The sequence below is a fragment of the Juglans regia genome, chromosome 14 (assembly GCF_001411555.2).
Source record: "Juglans regia cultivar Chandler chromosome 14, Walnut 2.0, whole genome shotgun sequence".
Lineage (NCBI taxonomy): Eukaryota > Viridiplantae > Streptophyta > Magnoliopsida > Fagales > Juglandaceae > Juglans > Juglans regia.
In genome coordinates, this window is record NC_049914.1 from 8,095,221 (window position 1) to 8,116,801 (window position 21,581).

Here is a 21,581-nt window from a genome sequence, read left to right on the forward strand (position 1 = left end):
GGTTGGCGCGATGGGGGACAAGCACTGCCGGTGAACAGTCATGGGTCCTACCAACTTTACAAATTCCTATAAATATATTTAAACTAATCTTAACATCTAAACACACTTTAAACTCATTTTAGATGAGTCCTACATAACTCTTTTCACTACTCAACTCATTATTATTTATAAAGAATTGAGCTCAGCTCAACATACAAACACAGACTAAAGGTTCGGCTATTACATGGCAGGGCAATACAATTTTCCCCGCCGTCCTGGCCCAAACATGTTGGTCATGACTATCCCTCAACTCCTTTATTACAGTTGAGGCCATTTCAAGCTCATAAATATCAATCTCATTCAGAATGCTTTCCATCAATATATCATATATGTTTCTGAGCATGAACACAATAATACTTAAAGCAAGAACTGCAAATATTAGAGTACAAATCAGGTCAACTACTAACCAATCTGGTTTTGCCCATATGATACCTCCTCCACAAACTGAATCAGATCAGTCATGACATGGAGGTAAGCTCCTTGGATATTTATGTTTAATATCTTGGTTTTTTTTTTTTTTTTTCTGGAGAATCTAACACCCAAGTTAGTCTTCTCTTCGGTCGTCGCATATTCTCTCTCTCTCTCTCTCATGATCATCATGACCCAAATGTCCACAGGCATGATGATTGTGGTTGTGGTCGTGATTGTAACCAAGCCCTGCAAACATCAGACAGAAGATAATAAATCCAAATGCTGCAGTTGCAAACATGAATGTTCTGTTCGTCTTTGAATTCTTGTGAAGTATTCTGTCAATGGCTTCATAAATTAAAAATCCCAGAGATTTGCCATATGAGCTGCGCTAGCTGATAGTAGGGCACCCAAAACCTCGAGACGATTGCAGTGTGATGTTGCCGCCAAACCTGAAGCCCATACAGTAAAAAGAGAACCCTCCCAACATCAGAGAGCAAGTGGGCTGCATCTGTGATAACTGCAAGGCTGTTGGGATTTCACACCACCAAAAACCTCTACTACCATCGCTAGGATATAGAAAATTATGAATCCACCCTGTTTTATCACTGACTTTGATCCTTGTTCTGAATGAAAGATGTCGAGGGTTCCTGCAGATCAGCTCCTCTCAAATTCTAAGAATGCTGCGGAATTCTTGTTCAAACAATCATGTTTTTGTCACTATGGTGGTTGGGGATGGTGCATGTCTTTGTTTGAGACAACTGTGTAGTGTTGTAAAGGGTCAAGAAGAAGAAAAAAGGAAAAGAAAACAATGTCTGAGCCCGGGTTCGAACCGGGGACCTCTAGTGTGTGAGACTAGCGTGATAACCAACTACACCACCCAGACAGCAATTCACTTTGTATGGTGTTGTGCTCGTAATTTTATTTATATATTTAAATCTTGCTATGGCCTCAATTTTAATAAATTGTTTTCTCTCATAGCTTAAAAATCTTCACTGTATCTATTTTGGTTGGGAAGAATTGCAGTGAATCTTTTTTTTTTAGTACATTTCTTCGTCTTCCCTGAAAAATATATGTTGTAAAAGAATTAAAAAGATATAAATTTCAAAGAAAATTCTTTTTAATAATCACTATTCATTACTCTATATTTCAAGTCTTATAAAAAATATATTACATTTTGTAAAAAAAAATTATAGATATAAAATGTGAAAATAAATAATAATGGATTGATAGAATTCATCATTTCGAATATTTACAGAAAGAAGGTGAATTCATCTTATTGGAGAAGAATTTGCCAGCAGCCTGTCTATCAGTGTTGAAAACATGAGCTGATGTGCATGTGCAGCTGCATCAAATCAATGGTTTTTTCAGCAATAGGTGGCATCCATTTCTCCAATTGAGTATTGTTAGTTAAAAGTCTGATATATCACATATCATAATTTTTTTTTAATTTTTTTTTTAGAATAATTGATTTATTTTACTCATCATCTATATAAAATACATTTGATAAAAGAAAAAAATTAAAAAAAAATGTGATGTATAATGTATTAGACTTATGAATAGAATTTTTCTTCTCCAATAAGATGTTCATCCCAATGCTGTTTTTGTAAGATTGAACCCACCCAAAACTTTTTTTATTTTTGAAGGAATCTCCAACTTTATTAGCATTAGTGATGAAGCTTTAGCGCGGTTCGGATAGTGAAAAGAGATGGTATAATTTTAGACAAAAGTTAAAAGTTAAAAATTAAAAATTAAATAAAATATTATTTTTTAATATAATTATTATTTTGAGATTTAAAAAAGTTGAATAATTTATTTTATTTTATATATAAATTTAAAAAAATTATAATGATAAAATAATATAAAATCATTTCTATATTCAAACGGACCCTTAGCCTTTGTAGCATAGCGTTTTGGCTACCTTGGTTAAATACTATAGTCCAATCATCTTAGGTTTGTGTAAAATCTTAAAAATGAAGTTTCTTGCATAGCTGGCTGCCATGTTGCCCTTTTTATTTCCCTAATAATACAGATGGAAACCAGTTGGCGAAAAAAAAAAAAAAAGGCATAAAAAGTTCTCCAAATCATTATTTTTAGATGAATATACTTTTACCTTCTCAACTTACAAAAAAGTTTTGCATTTAATATCTTATCTATCAAAATTGATATATTACATTCCTAAATTAGGATTTGTAAACTTTGTTAGGACCCAACTGATAAGATTAACCTTTTTTCGTCTGTATTAACAGTAAAAGACAATAGGAAAAGCACTTTACATAGAAATATTTTATTCAATAAAAATTAACTCATAAATTGACATAATTTGAAATAATATATCTATTCTTAAAATAAAGTGATTATTACGTGAATTTTGCTACAAATCAATAACTATTCACATTACACACATCATACATACCGTGAAATTTTTATTTTTTTCATAAGTGAGATGTTTTTTAATAGAATATGAAATATGAAACAGTAAATAATGACCGATCTTTTCATATAAATATCTCTTTTTTTATAATTAAACAATGCATTGTACTATTTTTTTTCCTTATATTTTAATAAAAAGATCCCGTGTTTTATGCCAACAATACTTATTAACCAAGCAATCATGTAATAATTAATGTTTTTGAAACCTTTTAAAGTGTTTGTTTCAGAACATTAACAAACCCATGAGAAAGAAGTGATCATCTATATATCTGGATTTTAGTTTTTGCTGACAAGTAATCCAGTAATGAAGTGCAAAAGCATTTGCTTCTGCATCCCAGCCCGCAAGCAGAAAGAAAGCAACGATGGAGACTCCGATAGTACTAGTTCTTCCCGGCAGAAACCTTCCCACGACAAGCCCCGGAAAGGCCGCAAAACCCGAGGACATGCTTCTACGGCACCTGGCGAAAACTCTACCGACCACGATGGAGGTGCCAATACTACTGCTGCCGGTCCAGATGCTGGCACGGCTGTTGCAATGATGAGTGCAGCCCATGTATCCACCGCCGCAAGCAACGATGCTTCTGGCGACGGTAGTGCTCATGGCGGCGGCGATGGTTGAGGTTGATGCCACTGAAAGTTGGTGGGCTTTTGTCATGTTTTGCATCAGTTTGAAATATTGTGAATTATATGAATTTGTTGGTTTTGAAAAGGATCGTGAGGGGATGGCATGTTGGTTTTCTTTCACTTTTCCTTTTTTTTCTTTTGGTTTTATTTTTGGTACTTTTATGAGTGAGAATTAAGAGAGTGGATTATTCTGAAAGTCGGTGAGGACAGATCAGAAGTTAGCCATGGATTTGGTTTGATGTGTTGCAGATTTTTATAATAAGGGAAGAAGGGATGTTCATGAATCTTGATTTTATAACATTGTATATTTTTTGAGATTTGATTCGTAAGTTTTATTTCTGTAAAAGGTAAAGTATCAGCTCATTTGATAATATTAATCAGAAAAATCCATTCCATCTATGAAATTCCAACAAACCAAATTTAAGAACAAGTTTTTCATATCATTATTATTTATTATTATTCACAAATTTTATTATTATTTATAAATTATCTCATTTTATCTCTCAATTCAAACGGAACCTAAATCATTCTTTAATCATTTAAAAAAAAATTACCTACCTTCAGCATTCCATGATTTTTCTATTTTTTCAATTTCATAACTTTAAGCTCAATTATTTGTGTGAAACGAATTATTTTCCATTAAAGGGCTCTTGACGTGGCACCACGTTAAGAAAAGACTGAAATTTTTAAGTTTTTTTCTATTTTTTTTTTATTTTTTATTTTTTAATAAATTATGTGGTTAAATTACGTCAAGAGGATCATTCACATGACCCAATAACATTATTGTAAAAATATAATTGTTTAATTTGAATGTAACAACTAGAATTTTAACTTTTATAAAAAAATTAGAATATAAAAAATTTAAAACAAATTATATATTCCATAATGCCTGAAGTAATCATTTGATTACTCCAAAAAAAAAAAAAAAAAAAGGCAGGCGGTTATCCAAGTGTTTTGGGCCTCATTTAAGCAAGATAAATCTTTAGCCCAATAATAATATTATGCCCATAATTAACGAACCGAGTTTGAAAAACCTCTTAGGGCCCAATATGAATAGATGTTATCTAGTGCGACCGTCACCACGTGTTTGAACAGCAACCACCACTAAAATTTCACCACGTCTAGTCTCGCCTTACCAGTCCCATCCGTCACACTTGAGAAAACCCTACCTCCTTCAACTTCCAAATCTCAAAGCCACCTCTCTCTCTCTCTCTCGCTCTCTCTATCTCTCTCTCTGTTTTGGGAAAATCGGAGGAATGGCTTCGGCGCAGCAAACGAAGCTCCGATGGGGGGAGCTGGAGGAGGACGACGGGGAGGACCTGGACTTTCTGCTTCCTCCGAGGCAGGTGATCGGGCCCGACGAGAACGGTATCAAGAAGGTCATAGAGTACAGGTTCAACGACGATGGCAACAAGGTCAAGATAACCACCACCTCTCGGACTCGCAAGCTCGCCAACGCCCGCCTCAGCAAGCGCGCCATCGAACGCCGCTCCTGGCCCAAGTTCGGCGATGCAGTCCACGAGGACGTCGGTAGCCGCCTCACTATGGTTTCGACCGAGGAGATCCTCCTTGAACGCCCTAGGGCACCAGGTTCATCTCTCTCCCTCCCTTCCCCCCTCTCTCTATCCGCCTCGCTCTCTCATAAGCACTGTCACACACGCACACAACACGTGCGCACTTTTGTTTGCAATTGTCTGTCTGTCTCGATTATTTGCTCTAGGATGGTTGTGATGAAACTGTTTAGATTTAGACCTGATGGAATACCCGTGGTATTGGTCTGTGTGGGAAGACAATTGTCTAATTAAATGATATTTTTGCGGGGACTAATAGGTTTGCTATTTCGAGTTCTAACCTACTATACGCTAAGTAAGGAATTTCCATTTGAGCGAATCCCTAAAAAAACTCTACTAAATACTAATAATTTAGGGAATTGCTTCGATAAAAGTTTTCATGATTTCCTCAATATGATTTTAATTAAAGATTTAGTTTTTTTGCTGGGAAGAAAATAAGCGGCATGCTAGCAAAAGTTCCCAATAACCGTTTTGACTGTTCACTCACGTATTGTGAAAATTCACATATTATGGGCGGAATAAAACTGGGAAATCTATTCTATTTATTAAAAACTGATATCCCATAAGGGTCATAAATGAAATAAGAAACTGTAGTTTTTATCTCATAGATTTTAAGATATTATTTCACTTAATCTTTTGAACATCCAATATGTTTTGATCCCTTTTATTGCTTAAGGGCTTAAGTTTTCTATTATCATTGTGCTTGTGTGTTTTTGTTTGATTATTTTATTTTATTTTATTTTTTGTGCTCAAGATATGGTAGGGTGGTCGCATGCCTTGTAGTCAATGAAATACAACTATTAGCTTGTGGTATTTTATTTTCACAAACTTGTAAGACACAATTACTGATATTTGGTAGAGAGAAGTGATATTTTTTAGGTTAGCGTTTGATAGAACAAGGGCTTGGAACTAGAATTAGAGATACAGAATTAGGATGTATGGGGCTGTTTTGATGATTATGAGAGCTGTTGTTTAGAGGCAAAATAGTTAGTGACGACAAAGAAATTATAGTAGAGTTTGTTAGAGAAGAAGGAAGAGAGATGACACTGGAAAGTTCAATTAATTCAACTTTGATTCATTCTAGTAACTGGCTGGTAAGGATCCTTCTGGAGAAAGCATGTCTGGGTGTTTTTGGGAACTGAGCAAAGAAAGGGTGGTGGTAGGGTACATGGTTCCCTTCCACCCCGGCTTTTATGTTCTGTTCAAGTGGATTTAATGTAGAATCAATTAATTTCTCAGAGTTTTTGTTTGTACCTTTTTATATAGAAAAGGCACCAATAAAGAATTGTAAAAGGCAAAATAAAAGAGAAGGAAATAAATATTTTATTCCTACGTTTCTTTCGTCTCCATCTCAAATTTCAAAAGTTTCTACCTTTTGGAATTGGGCTGGTTTGGATTCAGAGATGAGATGAGATGGTTTTAGATGAAAGATGACATTTAAAAAAAATATAATTAGAATATTTTTTTTTAATATTATTATTGTTTTGAGATTTGAAAAAGTTGAATTGAGATTTGAAAAAGTTGAATTATTTATTATATTTTGTGTGAGAATTTAGAAAAGTTGTAATGATGATATGAGATGAAACACCTTCCGAATCCAAACGGGGCCTAAGATTTCCTCAACCTTTGTTCTCGAATAGATATGGCTCACCCCCAATCACTTTTCGTTTCTTGTGTTCAACAACCTTGCCATTTTGCTTAGAATTAAAAGGTTAGTGATTCTTATAGTTATGGCGCTATTTGTGCAGGAAGTGTACGTTCAAAATATAATATGATTTTACTAGTATACTGATTACACCAGCTAGTTTGTTGTATGCCAAATTTACGCTCCAAAATGTGTAAACAACCTGTTTTGGACACAATGTGAAGTGTGTATGAATTGACTTTCTTATGTGTCGCAGCATTCCTCCATGGGCAAGTATTTTTTAACCTATGAATTTATTTCCATTTGTCATATTAGTAATTAGCTTTTACTTCGTTACTTTGTAAGCTTCTTATATCTCTTTTTATTCTATCCCTTCTATTTGTATACTGGCTTTGTCAAGTCAGCTGACCACTTTGAAACTGCTAACAGGTAGCAAACCAGAAGAACCGAAAGCTGGAGGAGACTCATTGGCTCAACTTAGTAAAGGAGGTGCCGTCCTCATGGTTTGCAGGACTTGTGGTAAGAAGGGTGACCACTGGACTTCACGGTGCCCTTACAAGGATCTCGCTCAACCAGCAGAGGGATTCGTTGATAAGCCTGCTGTATCAGAAGCCACAACTGCTGCTGCTGGGGCAACCAAGGGAACATATGTTCCTCCAAGCCAGAGAGCAGGGGCAGAGAGAACCGGATCTGATATGAGACGCAGAAATGATGAAAACTCTGTTCGGGTCACTAACCTCTCAGAGGACACAAGGGAGCCAGACTTACTTGAGCTCTTCCGGCCTTTTGGTGCTGTAAGCCGTGTTTATGTTGCTGTTGATCAGAAAACTGGTATGAGCAGAGGATTTGGTTTTGTTAACTTTGTGAACAGAGAAGATGCTCAGAGAGCCATCAACAAACTCAACGGATATGGTTATGACAATTTAATCCTTAGAGTCGAATGGGCCACCCCAAGAGCAAATTAAAGGACTGCGGTGACTCTCTCTCTCTCTCTCAACTACTATTGAGGATTTGCCTAGCTTTTCATAAGACATCTGACATGTTTTTGGTGCTTGGCAATTTCTGCTAAGATGTTTTACGTTTAATTAATGTTTGTCAAGATTTGTTGTGCCTTTTTGTATTTCAAACTCGAGTACGATAATTGATAAGCTATCTATCTACATGGTCCGTGGGTGCTTTTTCACTCGAGACTTGCTTACTGGATGACATAACACTAGTAGTATCAAGTGGGAAAAAGGCCCTGAAGGTGATCTTCTAAATACTTTTGACATTTGACCAAAAGAGGAATGCTATTCCATACCATATCCAAATTCTAGCAGTACAACATGCAGGGGAAACAATTTTTTTCTTTTTCTTTTTGCTGAATCCAAGGGAAACACAGCTGATAGTATGCCTTTACCCTCTAGAAATACATTTGATTTGGTTGGAAAACTCACCTGTTCTGAAAACTAGGGAATAAAGAAAATAACAAATAAAATTAGAGAGAATCTAGTATTGATACATGTTGTATTGGACGCTTTATTTAGAGTTTAATTTCTTTGCCTCCCAAGTTTCAATATGTATTATAATTTAATTTAGAAGAGCATTGGCAATGCCAACTTGCCAAGTCCAAATTTTAACTTTTTTTGAGTTAAAGCTCTTGCATTGGACTTGGGCTTTGCCTATTCTTTATTAATAACATTATTGTTTACTTATCTCTCTCTCTCACACACAAAAAAAAAAAAAAAAAAAAAAGCTCATGTATTGGACTAGTCAAAGGAATATTTGCGAAATTTTGAGTTTGGTTACTAAACATCTCTCAACTTATCTCAATTCATCATTACAACCTTTTCAAATTTCAACATAAAATATAATAAACAATTCAACTTTTTCAAATCTCAAAATAATAATAATATTAAAAAATAATATTCTAACAATATTTTATCATCTCAACTCAACTCAACTCAACTTACTTTAACATCCAAACGCAACCTGAGTTATAGTAATTTAAGATCTCTAGTCATATTTGGAGAGTTATTGTAGAAGGATCAAATCAATATTTTATGATTTTTCTATCAAACTGCCTCTCTTTTAATATTAAAATTTAATATTAATGCAAAATATTAAATATTAAATACAAGTGTATTTATAAAATATTAAATTTTAATATTAATACTAGTGTATTTACAAAATATTAATCATTAAATAAATAAAAATCCAATAGTAGATTTTGTGGTGTTTTACTTGAAGAAATGCAAATGCAAATGCATGGATTAATATGTATGGGTTGTGCTGTCTTTTCTTTGAGGCTCAATCACGTCCCTTTTAAAACTCCGTTCAGCTAGTTAATCTGAATTGAGTTCAAATTTAAGCATAGCTTAACATCTAAATACACAATTTTTAAATTACTAAATATTATTGAACTTGAGCCCTCTGTACAGGTAAGATTCATAATTTTTTTCAATTTAAGATTTTTTTACACGTGAGATATACAATTTTTTTTAATTTCTTATAAATATATTTAAATTTATCTTAATATCTAAATACATTTAAGTTGAGTTTAAATGATTCCCAACTCACATTTTAAGTTGAAAAAATTTACATAATTTCTTACTATTTATATAATTTTTACATATTATATATAATTTTTAATTTTAATTTTTTTTTATCAAATTTTTAATATATGAATAATGATAAAAGAATTGAATTAATTTAAAAAAAAAATTAAAAATTAAAAAAAATGTAATGTATGGAGGCATAGCTTTGCTCTTTTAAGTTACCACTATTGATAAGTCGACTAAACATTCAAACGTATAATCTAAACGACTTTTTTTAGCTGCTTTTCGCGTGGAATGATTGCAGTCTCTGCTGATTGTATGATTGCAAACCTTATCATGGCTGTCATTGCCACATTGCAAACCTGAAAAAGTAATATATTCCACCGGAAGCTGCTCCACAGATGATGAGAGTTTTTTTTTTTTTTTTTCATATATATTTTTTATATCTTTTAAATTTTTATTTTTTTTAATCACTAAGTGAAAAAAAAAAAGAAAAAAGAAAAAAAAAAGAAGGGTGACTGCTTTCGGTGGACTTCAAATGCAGAGCAAGCATTTCCCTTTCCTATTCCACCAGACTACACTGTGCCACTGCTACTTACTACCTACTCTATGTGTGCTCAACTTATTACGTGACCCCAAGTTCCAACTATACACACTGACTGTCATCATGAACTTTGACCATGCACACAGAAAATTTCTATAATCTTCAAGTTTTACAAATAAAAACATATATATTCATCTTTTGTATTTTCATAGAAAAATAATTTTGTTACAATAATTAGGTGATGAAGGTTAAATTAAGGATGTAGATCGGTCGGTCTGGGACGATGGATTGAAATTTTTGATCTATCATTTTTTTCTGATCGAACCGGATCAGACCAAACATCTATAGAGATCAAACCAGACTGAATTAAAATTAAATAAATTATAATTAAATAAATTACTAATAAAAAATTAAATAAATTATTAATGTGTATTACACTATTATGTAACTAACTTATTAAAAAAAATTATATTATCATTGATAATATATATAGGAGTTTGGTCCAGTCCGATCTAAAATTTGTAGATTCCAAGACAGGACCGAATTTTCTCCTTATCCATAATTTATGGAATTGAGACCTACCAATCTGGAATTCGGTCCGAACAGTTTTTTCAATTAGGACCGAACTCCTTATATCCCTAGTTAGGGGCCGTGCAATCATTTAGAAATTTTCATATCTAGCTTACTGAACAATTAAATTATAAATGTGATCACTGCGGGCCAAGTCTTCAGTAGTTAATGCAATTTAAAAGCTACTTTAGTAGCAAATGTTATTGCCCCACCCACCTACACTCTTAAAAGCTACTTTCATATATCTTGCTGCAAATGGTTAATACCATTTCCCTTATTACTGTTTATAAAAATTTTAAAAAACCAAAAAAAGAAATATTTGACCTATAAATAAATCTGTCACGAGAAAATTTACGCAATTAATTACGTGATTTAATGTAATTATTTAGATTGTAAAATACCTTTTATTAAAAATATATATAACATATTAAATTAAACCAAGTGGGCATGTATACTTCTTTCTATAAAATGTGTGTTCAAACTTCCAACTTCAAACAAAAGACGTACTAATTAAAGAAGTCTGAAAATCCGGTGTCACATTCCAGGGTTCCAATTGGCCATTTTGTGATGGTAAAGAGTCTATTAAGGCTAAGGTGAAATAAGTTAAATTCTTTATGAATAGTAATGAGTTGATATAGTAAAATAAATTTTATAAGATCTATCTAAGATGAGTTTAGATATATCAATGAAAAGTAAAAAAATATTATAGATCTCACGTATAAAGATATTTGAATTGAAAAAAGTTACAAGTCTCGCATGTAAAGAGGTCTTGAGTTGAAAAATAGTATGGATCCTGCATGTAAAGAGGTATTGAGTTAAAAAAAGTTATGGGTCCCATGTGTAAAGATATCTTGAGTTAAAAAAAGTTATGAATCTCCTTGTAAAGAGGTCTTGAGTTGAAAAAAATTATAGATCTCACATTTAAAGAGGTCTTAAATGGAGTAATATTTAATAAGTTGAGAGTTATGTTTAAATGTTGAGTTAGAATTAAATTTAAACTCAACTTAAATGAGCTCAACTGCTTCCATGTTTCAAATTAGCCTAACCCTCGTCAAAATGTTGCCCCCATTTTTTTATGTTTGTATAAAAGAGAAGAATACCATTTACGGTTCCAAAATACTAAGTGAAGGTAAAAATTTGGTTTTGAAACGCAAGCAAAAGATACGCGTCATGAGCTCGCATGGCATCTTCTTTCTCTACCAACTCTAAAGAAAAATAATTTATACATAATATTTTTTACAAAAATGCTACTCACAACCGTGTGGAGGAACCCTCGCAGAATCGGGTCCGACGTGGCAATTAATGGAATGGCGTCGTTGCTCAGCGGCTTTTGAAAACGGTAACTATTTTCAAATTAGATGCGCTAAACGGCTTCGTTTAGCTCACAATGGGTCACTTCACCTTCTTTCCCATTTCGTCCATCCCCACGAGACCCAACCCTTCACTCTGTCTTCTTCTTCCTCTTCTTCGTGAAGCCCCATCGTCCTCCACGAAGCCCTATACTCCTCCACGAACTGGCCCCCCCACGAAGCCGTTGCATACAAAGTCTTCGCCTTCTCCACAGTCATTCTTCGTGGTCTCCTTCGAGCCCACAAACCCTTAGAAGGTTTCGAACCAGCGAAGTCACTGTCTTCCAAGTCTCCTTCTATGAAATCTTCTCCACAAAGACACAGAGCCACATCCCTTTTGTCTTCTCTGTCTTCTTTTTCGTCTTCTCCACGAACCATCCTTCCCATAAACCCAAATCTGAAATCCCCTTCCCCCGAAACCCTAACCCTAAATTTGTTTGGTTATCAAGCCTCGAAACCCTAACCCTAACCCTAACCCCAACAAAATTTGTTCTAATCATCGATCGGGCCGAGTTTCAAAGTATCCTCACTACAAAAATGTCGTTAGTTTTCTCATTTTTTTGTGCTTTGCTTTTACTTTCCAAATGTTTGGAAGTCAATAATTATTTATCATACATTGTACATTTAGAACTGTAATACATTGCCTATGATGTATAATTCTTGCATTAACTATTTAGTCATGTAATTATTCAAATCACATACCGTATCATCTTTTTAAGTTATCATACTCGTGTATTATTCAAATCACATACTCGTGTATTTACTCTTGTGTATTAAACTGTTACTGTTACTGTTAGTCTTGTATTTACTCTTGTGTATTTAGTACTCTTGTGTATTAAATTGTTAACTCTTGTGTATTTAATACTCTTGTGTATGCAACTGTTACTATTACTCTTCTGTATTTAGTACTCTTGTGTATTAAATTGTTACTGTTACTCATGTATATTTGTATTTAAAAGGGTGTATGTACTGTTATTAATATACATCATCATCATCATCATCATCATCATTATTATTATTATTATTATTATTATTATTGTTATCATTATTATTAATGTAATTTTGATATACACTTGGCATGATATACTGTTTTTAGAACTGAATAAGCAGGGTTACAAACATGTATTTACTCTTGTGTATTGAGTACTCTTGTATATTAAACTGTTACTGTTACTCTTGTGTATTTATTATTGTGTATTAAACTGTTATTGTTACTCTTGTGTATTTATTCTTGTGTATTTAGTACTCTTGTGTATTTACTCGTGTATTTAGTACTCTTGTGTATTTACTCTTGTGTATTAAACTGTTATTGTTACTCTTGTGTATTTATTCTTGTGTATTTAGTTCTCTTGTGTATTTAGTACTCTTGTATATTTACTCGTGTATTTAGTACTCTTATGTATTAAACTGTTACTGTTACTCTTGTGTATTAAATTGTTACTGTTACTCTTGTGTATTTACTCTTGTGTATTAAACTGTTACTGTTAGCCGTGTATTTACTCTTATGTATTTAGTACTCTTGTGTATTAAACTGTTACTCTTGTGTATTTAGTACTCTTGTGTATTAAATTGTTACTGTTACTTGTGTATTTACTTTTGTGTATTAAACTGTTACTGTTACTGTTAGTCTTGTATTTACTCTTGTGTATTTAGTACTCTTGTGTATTAAACTGTTAACTCTTGTGTATTTAATACTCTTGTGTATGAAACTGTTGCTATTACTCTTATGTATTTAGTACTCTTGTGTATTAAATTGTTATTGTTACTCATGTATATTTGTATTTAAAAGGGTGTATGTACTGTTATTAATATACATCATCATCATCATCATCATTATTATTATTATTATTATTATTATTATTATTATTATTATTATTATTATTGTTATTATTATTATTAATGTAATTTTGATATACACTTGGCATGATATACTGTTTTTAGAACTGAATAAGCTGGGTTTAGTTTTCAATTTCTCACTTGAGTTTTATTAAACTATCAACTATTTTTAAAATGAGGCACCCTTTCAATTGTCATAGCATTCTTTAAACTTCACAGAACATCACTAATTGGGAATCTTACTTCCACATTAAAACTGTTAAAAGTGCTGGATACTGCTACTGTTACTGTTATTGTTATTGGGATGATTACTTCCATATTAAAATGTTCAAGTGTATCTGAATAATTCAACTAATTCCATCCCGACAGTTGAATTTTCTGTACTGTTGAAATTACTGCCATATTGGGATGTCATCATCAATATCTTCATCTTCCTTTGGTAAACGTGTTTTGGGCATACCATTCTATTTTTGTGAGGAGCCAGCCACACTAAGACTGGCTCGTACTGCAAAGAATCCAGGACGACCCTTCTTAGGGTGTCCAAAGTACAATACTAAGGTAACTACATAATTTGTACATAAAACTTATTCATGTAATCATTAATATTAAAGCATCTAACATTTGTTATATAATGATTAATATTAAAGCATCTAACATTTGTTATATAATGATTAATATTAAAACATCTAACATTTGTTATATATCTTCTTAATTTACAGGGATTACCATACTGTAGGTTTTTCAAGTGGGCAGATATTAATGAAGAGAATGAGCTCCATCTTCGAGAAAGCACCAATGAATTTGTAATGAAGGAGAAAGAGCTAGAGAAGAAAATCGAGGATGTCCACAAGAGAGAGATTGAGGTTATGAAGAAGGAGTTGGTGCTTCGAGAACAAGAAGCTGAAATAAGGTGTTCACGCAAACTACTTCGGGCTTATTGGGCTTTTGCATTTCTAGTTGCATTTTTGTTGTTTGTTGGTAGTGTCTAAGTAATTCCTAGATAGTGTCAGTAGTTCCAGGAATTGTATTGGGGTTTTGGTATTTACTTTTGGACTATGTAGTTGATGTATGGATATTGAGTAGATTGTAAAACTGCTATTATATACAGTTCGAGCATGAGCAGATTGTAAAACTGCTATTATATACAGTTTGAGATTGTAAAACTGCTATTATGTACAGTTCGAGCTTGAGCAGATTGTAAAACTGCTATTATGTACTGAGCTTGAGCAGATTGTAAAACTGCTATTATGTACAGTTTCTGAGTTTGTAAAACAGTGATGTAATATATTTTGGGTTCATGTATGAGCAGTTTGTATGGATCTTGAAATAGTTTGTAAAACAGTTTGTATGGATATAACTTTGTTGTGAAATAGTTTGTAATGGAAACTTTCTGTTTGTATGGATATTGGTTGATAAGCAGTTTGTAAAACAGTTTAGGTTGGATTTGAGCAGATTGTGAAACAGTTTGTATTGGACAGTTTGTAAAACTGTTTTGTGTATGTATGGATATTGGTTGTTGATAAGCAGTTTGTAAAACAGAACAAAACAGTTTCAGCATTTTAGCAGATTGTAAAACAATTTGTAATGAGCAGTCAGTGTATGTAATGCAGTTTGTCAGATACGTAGTAGTGTGCAGTTTGTGTTTGAGATTGGTATGGATGATGTATTCAAGTAGTGGTTTCTTAATAGCAGTTTGTAAAACATGTAAGCAGTTTGTAATATGGGATGTAATGCAGTTTCTGAGTTTGTAAAGCAGTTTGTGAACAATATCAAATTGGTGAATTTGTAAAGCAGTTTGTGAACAGTATAATGTGCAGTTTGTGTTTGAGATTGGTATGGATGATGTATTCAAGTAGCGGTTTCTTAATAGCAGTTTGTAAAACATGTAAGCAGTTTGTAATATGGGATGTAATGCAGTTTCTGAGTTTGTAAAGCAGTTTGTGAACACTTTCTTGTGCAGTTTGTGTTTGAGATTGGTATGGATGATGTATTCAAGTAGCAGTTTCTTAATAGCAGTTTGTAAAACATGTAAGCAGTTTGTATTAAAACAAAACAGTTTCAAACACAAAATGATGACACAAAATGCCATTAACTGAACTGTATTACACAAAATGTAGTTTTAAAAAGATCATTACATGATGACACTCTTACTGTAATTTAGTAAACTGTTATGAACATACAACATAGATCATGATAAATAACAAACTGCCACAGCTCCAAAAAATAACAGTTTCCAAAGCTCCATAGTAAATAACAGTTTCTATCATCTCAAAGCTCCACAAAATGTCGTCACCAAGTCTTGAAGCCCTACAAAACATACAATATAAATCATGTCAGTTTCGAAAATGTCAACTAAAAATATCAATTGTAACAACATGTTAGCATTATTAATAACATACTCAATGTATCAAATCATTGCATCGGTTGTGATTCACTCAACCCAAATTCTCCCGGTTGCGATCCATCTAACCCAAATTGCATCTGTAAATAGTAAACACCAACTATTATGGCGTTGTGATATGGATAATACTATTAAAATTGAGACAACACAAGAGACCTGCTTACACTTTCTTGACTACCAATCACCGTTTCTCGGGCCTGGACTTGTTCAACATTGGGAGTATCCATCTCTGAAGGGCGAAATAACCTCTTGCAAGTGTCCACGACTGCTGTATCTCTTCCATCTCGCTAATTAACAAGTCACAAATATCATTTAGCATATTTTTCATATTTGCATTAAATGGTATCTAAAATTTAAAATATTTACAATATGCACCTGTTTGCGTTTCCCCTTAACTGGTGCTCTCTTCGTCTTTGCTTTAACTTTCCTCATGTTTTTCTCCATCCTTGATGCTCTTCTTAGAGATGGGGGTCTGCCTTTTCCTCTCACAACTTTCGGACTTAGTACTTGCTTTGAACTTCCAACTGTAGTTGTATCAGCAGTCGTACAGCCAACATTCGCACCTGGGAGGGTTATCGATGGGGGTTCTTGGTTGGCACGATATAACTCAATCATTGCATACAATTTTGTAGTTGCATCCTCAGTATGCCGACTTGAACCCGCAGCATGAGTAATCATCTGATAACAGATATTCAACAGACTTGAATATCTATTAGCATCTGCCCGATGATCCCCTACGTCATAGCTGCTATGGATCAATGTGTACCTCCTTTTGATGTCTTTCCGCCATCGATCTAAAATGTATGTATCCGGCACAGACTTAATCCCATTACATTTGAATACGGCCAAAATGTGTCTACACAATATCCCCCTCATTTGAAACAATCCACATGAACACTTCGCAGTTGCATCTTCCTCACTAAAGTCCACGTAGTGTGTAATCGGTTTTGTGAACTCTTCCACACGAACTTCATCCTCTACATGATATGTCTTTATTGTACCATCATGCTTAAATAACTTTGGATCCATATCAATAATACCGGTAATTTGTTGTTGAAGTTCCTTGAATTTAGCATTCGTGTACAGATCTTGAAATTTCTTCTCAATTGGGGATCGAGATATACAGGAAATGGAGACACTAAATGAATGGAAGTCTGCAGCAGTTTCATTCTCAATTTTCTTTTTCAGAGCATTATCAAACTAGTCGACAAATTCTTTTAAATTTGTCTTCGCATGAACATAACCGTCAAAAAATGCATTCATGCTCTCGCTCCGCTGCGTAGTACTCATCCCAGCCCAAAATACGTCCCTCAAGAATGCCGGTACCCAATACTCACGCTCATCATATAAACTTTGTAGCCAGACATTTTCATGCAAGTTGTACGTGGTGATTAGCTGCTCCCAACATTTTTCAAACTCTTCAACATTTTGAGTGTCATACACACACTTCATCAAAGCAATTTTCATGCCACTTTTGTACGCACTATGAGAGCCAAGCTTTTCGGGTACTTTCTTCAGTATATGCCACAAACAGAATCGATGTCGGCTTTCTGGGAATACAATGGCAATGACATTTTTCATCGCTCTGTCTTGATCTGTGATTATGGCTCTTGGAGTTATACCGTCCATACATTTCAACCATGTCTGGAATAACCATACAAATATCTCGGTATCCTCACTGGATATCAATCCTGCTCCCAACAAAATTGACTGGCCATGGTGGTTTACACCAACAAATGGTGCGAAGGGCATACCGTATCTATTGGTCAGATACGTAGTGTCAAATGTCACCACATCACTGAAATACTGATATGCTGCCCTACTACGGGGGTCCGCCCAGAAGACATTCTTCAATCTCCCCTCATCATCTAAGTCCATCAACGCAAAGAATCAGGGATTTTTGTACTGCATCCTTAAAAAATAATCTTGAAGCGCTCCAGCGCCACCTTTCCCAAGTCGCAGATGTCTTGCCTTGTCCATATAATTACGACAATCCTTTTCCAAAAATGGGAGATTCTCGAATCCACCGGCGCCAACGACAAGACTCCCAAAGCTCTTATTCATTCGAATCCCAGCTAGGTCATTTGTATCTAGAACTCTTTTTACAGTCTCGCTGACTTCTCTATTACAACGAAATAAGCGGGATTTCTGTGGACTGAGGCCGTGATTATGTATATTATGACACGTTGTCAACCGTACCTTTCCCTCAACTTTTAAGGCATTAATCTTTGCCTTACATTCCGTCTTTCCTGTCGGACGTGGTTTGACGACATTCAACGTTCTATTTCGGGCTTTTCCACCGCAGGCACAAGCTAGGGTGACATACCTAATAGTCCCATCCTCGGCATTTTCACTCCTTTTTGTCATTACCCCAAAGCCGTATTTCTTACCATATTGCTTATAATAGGTCAATAACTCTTCAAAAGAATTAAATTCCATCCCTGACTTTGGCTCCTCAATCGTATCACCACCATCCATTTCGACACACTCAGGTGTCCCGGCACTGCCATCCTCGGTATCCCGTGAAACAGAGGTATCCTCTTTACTCTCCTCGTTAAGTCTAGAGGATGTATCAGGTTTTTCAGTTTCCTTACAATTGGGTGGATCCTCTGTATGAACTCTTGAGCTCGTTGCGGAGCTAGTAGTGATGAGAGGAATAGGAGGTCCCATCCCATATTGAAATTTGTAACCAGTATTCTGCATAAATCACAAAAATTAACACAATTAAACTTTATGATTAATAAACATATTTATTAAAAAAAAAATACTAGCAAAGTTGCATCACCACCTGAATGTTGATTGGATATTGGTTGCCATCTGGATATGGCAGAAAGGCCGGTGACCATGCAGGCATTGGTCCAGGCCAAACGTGCATATAATTTGATAGGCTTGGAGCAGTTGTTGGGATGTCCTAACATAAAAAATAATAATGAGAGTTGCAACCAATAAACATCAATGTAAGCACATTCCAACAAATCTTTAAAATAATATCACATACCGTGCTTAAAGAATTTGAGCTACTTGGTGTTAGCCCAACTGAGTGGTCTTCTCCTTTTTCCATGCTAACAATTCCAATGAAAACTATACCTCCTGAAGAAAGAACAAGAAGAAAATCACTAAATTATGTTGATCATTCTTATGAAAACAAAGGTTAGAGGCATCAGTGTAAATGATCCAAACAAGTTAATAAAAAATATTTTTTTTAACAATTATCATGTGTAATGAATTAAATTTATTAGCAAAAGAAATTGATTTGTTTAAAAACAATTGAAGAATGGACTCTATCATTTGAGAACTTCATAATAATTTAACTATTAAATGGTTTTGATTGAACAACCTAGTCTCTAAATCCCAAAATCAGCTCACTAATGCATTTTGCAAAAAATTTATAAAGCATTATGCAAAAAATCGTCTATGGTAATAGACTATGATATAGATAGATGAACAGCTAGCTAGCATCCATTGACCCCCCCGTGGTGACATGTACAAGTAACCCAAAATGTAAGGAAAACATGATTAAATGAAGTCACAGATGATATAGAACACCATTTATAAAAAGGAAAAAAACCTCTCAATTCAGCTTTTAGGTATGAGAGATGGCATAGGGCTTGTCAAAGTTGTTGCCCAGTCATGGGGTCTCTCTCGGTTGCCATATATTCATGACTTTTGAGTCTTTACTACGAGAGTTGATCTTGCCGACCGTTTTGTGCTTTTTATTTTGCACACTTATGGTTTTGGACATTTACATTCAAATGAATACATCTTTGTTAGATTTTCTTGAATTAGTAATTTCCATTCATGTCATGCTGGCTGTGGCAAATGTGCCATTATCTACACAAGAAGCCAACAAAAACACAGAATGCCAACCAAGAAGCCAACAAAAACAGACCCTTTGCACTACCACATTATCTACACAACAAGTAGCAAAATGAAATACTAACATCTATAAAATGCAAACAATGTGGCAAAATTAATAGAGATAACCAGTGCAAATAAATTTATTTCCTACTTCTTACACTTTTTGGCCGACCTCGAAGAACACTCTGGCTTTGGAGCCTTCCTCGTTAACAACTAAAAATGCTTATTGATGTTTCTAACCACCAAAATGACAACAAAAACAGCACATACGAAGAAATGAAGTCACGAATATAGGAAGCTTGCGTTGTGGGATGTCTTACCTGAAGCTAGCGACGGAGACACGAAGCTGAATAACAGAGATAGAAGAGATCTCACAACTGTTCACGCGAACACGAACGAAGAGATCTGCGGTTCTTCTAGACCCAAAAATCTACTGCTTCAAGCTTAATATTTTCTCTTCCACGATTTTTCGCAACTTTTCTGAAATTTTTTTCTGTTTCTGAAACATAAAAGATCATTTTCGTTCTGAAATGTAAATTCCCTCCTTTTCTGTCCATCTTCGTGTTTTCTTCTTCTTTTTTTTTTAATTAAACCGGCTGACTTGGCATAATTGCCACGTGAGCCGGTTAGGCAGCGGTTTGCTACAGACGGTTGTCTGTATCAGTATTGTATTTTTTATAATACATTTTATAATAATATGTTAAATGAAAGATAATTTTGTAAATTTTTTTTATAAAAATATCATTATCTTATAATATTATTGTAAAATATATTATAAAAATATATGATGCGTGTATCAATACTCAACTCTAAAAGCCTCCAATTATAATGATTTTGGGGGCTGTTGTTGTCTGGTCCTCCTCCTGCTGTCCTCTGGTTTCCCCCCACTATTCACTGCGGGCCAAGGATGTTTTTAGTACGTTGACGTTCCTGTATAAAGTTTTATGGGATATTCTTTTACAATAGAGTATTTTTCTCGTTTCAAATATCTATTTTCATGGTTTGTTGGGATTTCTATGTTAAAGAATATCTATTTTTCAAAAGGGTAGTGCTACAGCCCCCGCTAGGGGCTCCCGCTGGGAGCTACCGCCGGGGGCTGTAGTATTATTTAATATATATTTTATTTAAATAATTTTTATATAGATTTTTTAATATTTTAAAATATTTTAAAAAAATAAAATAAAATTAAAATATTATTAAGAAAATGTTTTTTTAATTGAAAAGTAAAAAATATATATTAATATTTTTTTATAATTTTTTATTTTACTTCATGATTAAGAAAATATTTTTTAATAATATTATGATTTTTTTAAAAAATATTTAAAATAGTCATATTACAGCCCTCGTTGGGGGCTCCCGTTGAGCTTAACATATACTTTTTTATGTGTAATTTTTTAATTTATTTTTTATATAGATTTTTTTTACACTTATAAATATTTTTAAAAAATAAAATAAATTTAAAATATCATTAAAAAACACTTCCTTAATCAGAAAGTAAAAAAAAATATATTAAAAAACACTTCCTTAATCAGAAAGTAAAAAACAAATCATTAAAAAATACTTCCTTAATCAGAAAGTAAAAAAAAAAAATACTTCCTTAATCAGAAAGTAAAATACAAATCATTAAATATTAATTTTTATTCTACTTCATAATTAAGAAAATATTTTTAAATAATATTATAATTTTTATTTTATTTTTTAAAATATTTAAAATTATTAAAAATATCTATATAAAAATAAATTTAAAAAATATATATAAAAAAATG

The 21,581-nt window shown here is 33.5% G+C and overlaps 2 protein-coding genes, 1 non-coding gene and 1 pseudogene across 3 annotated transcripts; 1 reads left to right on the forward strand and 3 right to left on the reverse strand.

Moving 5' to 3' along the window:
- Positions 1 to 181: 181 nt before the first annotated feature.
- On the reverse strand, positions 182 to 3,124 carry LOC108998450 (annotated as a pseudogene).
- Positions 1,260 to 1,333, reverse strand: TRNAV-CAC. The gene has a single exon. It is a non-coding gene; the product is annotated as a tRNA-Val (tRNA).
- A 1,522-nt stretch (positions 3,125 to 4,646) lies between the features above and the next one.
- LOC108998481 (eukaryotic translation initiation factor 3 subunit G-A-like) lies at positions 4,647 to 7,905 on the forward strand. Its single transcript, XM_018975035.2, has 2 exons — positions 4,647 to 5,094; positions 7,150 to 7,905. Exons 1-2 carry the CDS (start codon positions 4,761 to 4,763, stop codon positions 7,683 to 7,685), a joined length of 870 nt encoding a protein of 289 aa, XP_018830580.1. The 5' UTR covers positions 4,647 to 4,760; the 3' UTR covers positions 7,686 to 7,905.
- An 8,063-nt stretch (positions 7,906 to 15,968) lies between these two features.
- LOC108998452 (protein FAR1-RELATED SEQUENCE 5-like) lies at positions 15,969 to 17,835 on the reverse strand. Its single transcript, XM_018975001.1, has 4 exons — positions 17,263 to 17,835; positions 16,333 to 17,157; positions 16,122 to 16,244; positions 15,969 to 16,037 (listed from the first exon to the last, which is right to left on the reverse strand). The coding sequence occupies exons 1-4, from the start codon at positions 17,833 to 17,835 to the stop codon at positions 15,969 to 15,971; spliced, it is 1,590 nt and encodes a 529-aa protein (XP_018830546.1).
- Between the last annotated feature and the right edge of the window lie 3,746 nt (positions 17,836 to 21,581).

Excerpts from the sequence above, each read along its gene's own strand:
- LOC108998452 (XM_018975001.1), bottom strand. The coding sequence starts at position 17,835 with ATGGACTTAGATGATGAGGGGAGATTGAAGAATGTCTTCTGGGCGGAC. Across the intron at positions 17,158-17,262 it reads TACCGGCATTCTTGAGGGAC|TTTGATAATGCTCTGAAAAA; the intron begins GTATTTTGGGCT and ends TTTGTCGACTAG. Across the intron at positions 16,038-16,121 it reads TGATTGGTAGTCAAGAAAGT|ATGCAATTTGGGTTAGATGG; the intron begins GTAAGCAGGTCT and ends TACTATTTACAG.
- LOC108998481 (XM_018975035.2), top strand. The coding sequence starts at position 4,761 with ATGGCTTCGGCGCAGCAAACGAAGCTCCGATGGGGGGAGCTGGAGGAG. Across the intron at positions 5,095-7,149 it reads TGAACGCCCTAGGGCACCAG|GTAGCAAACCAGAAGAACCG; the intron begins GTTCATCTCTCT and ends AACTGCTAACAG.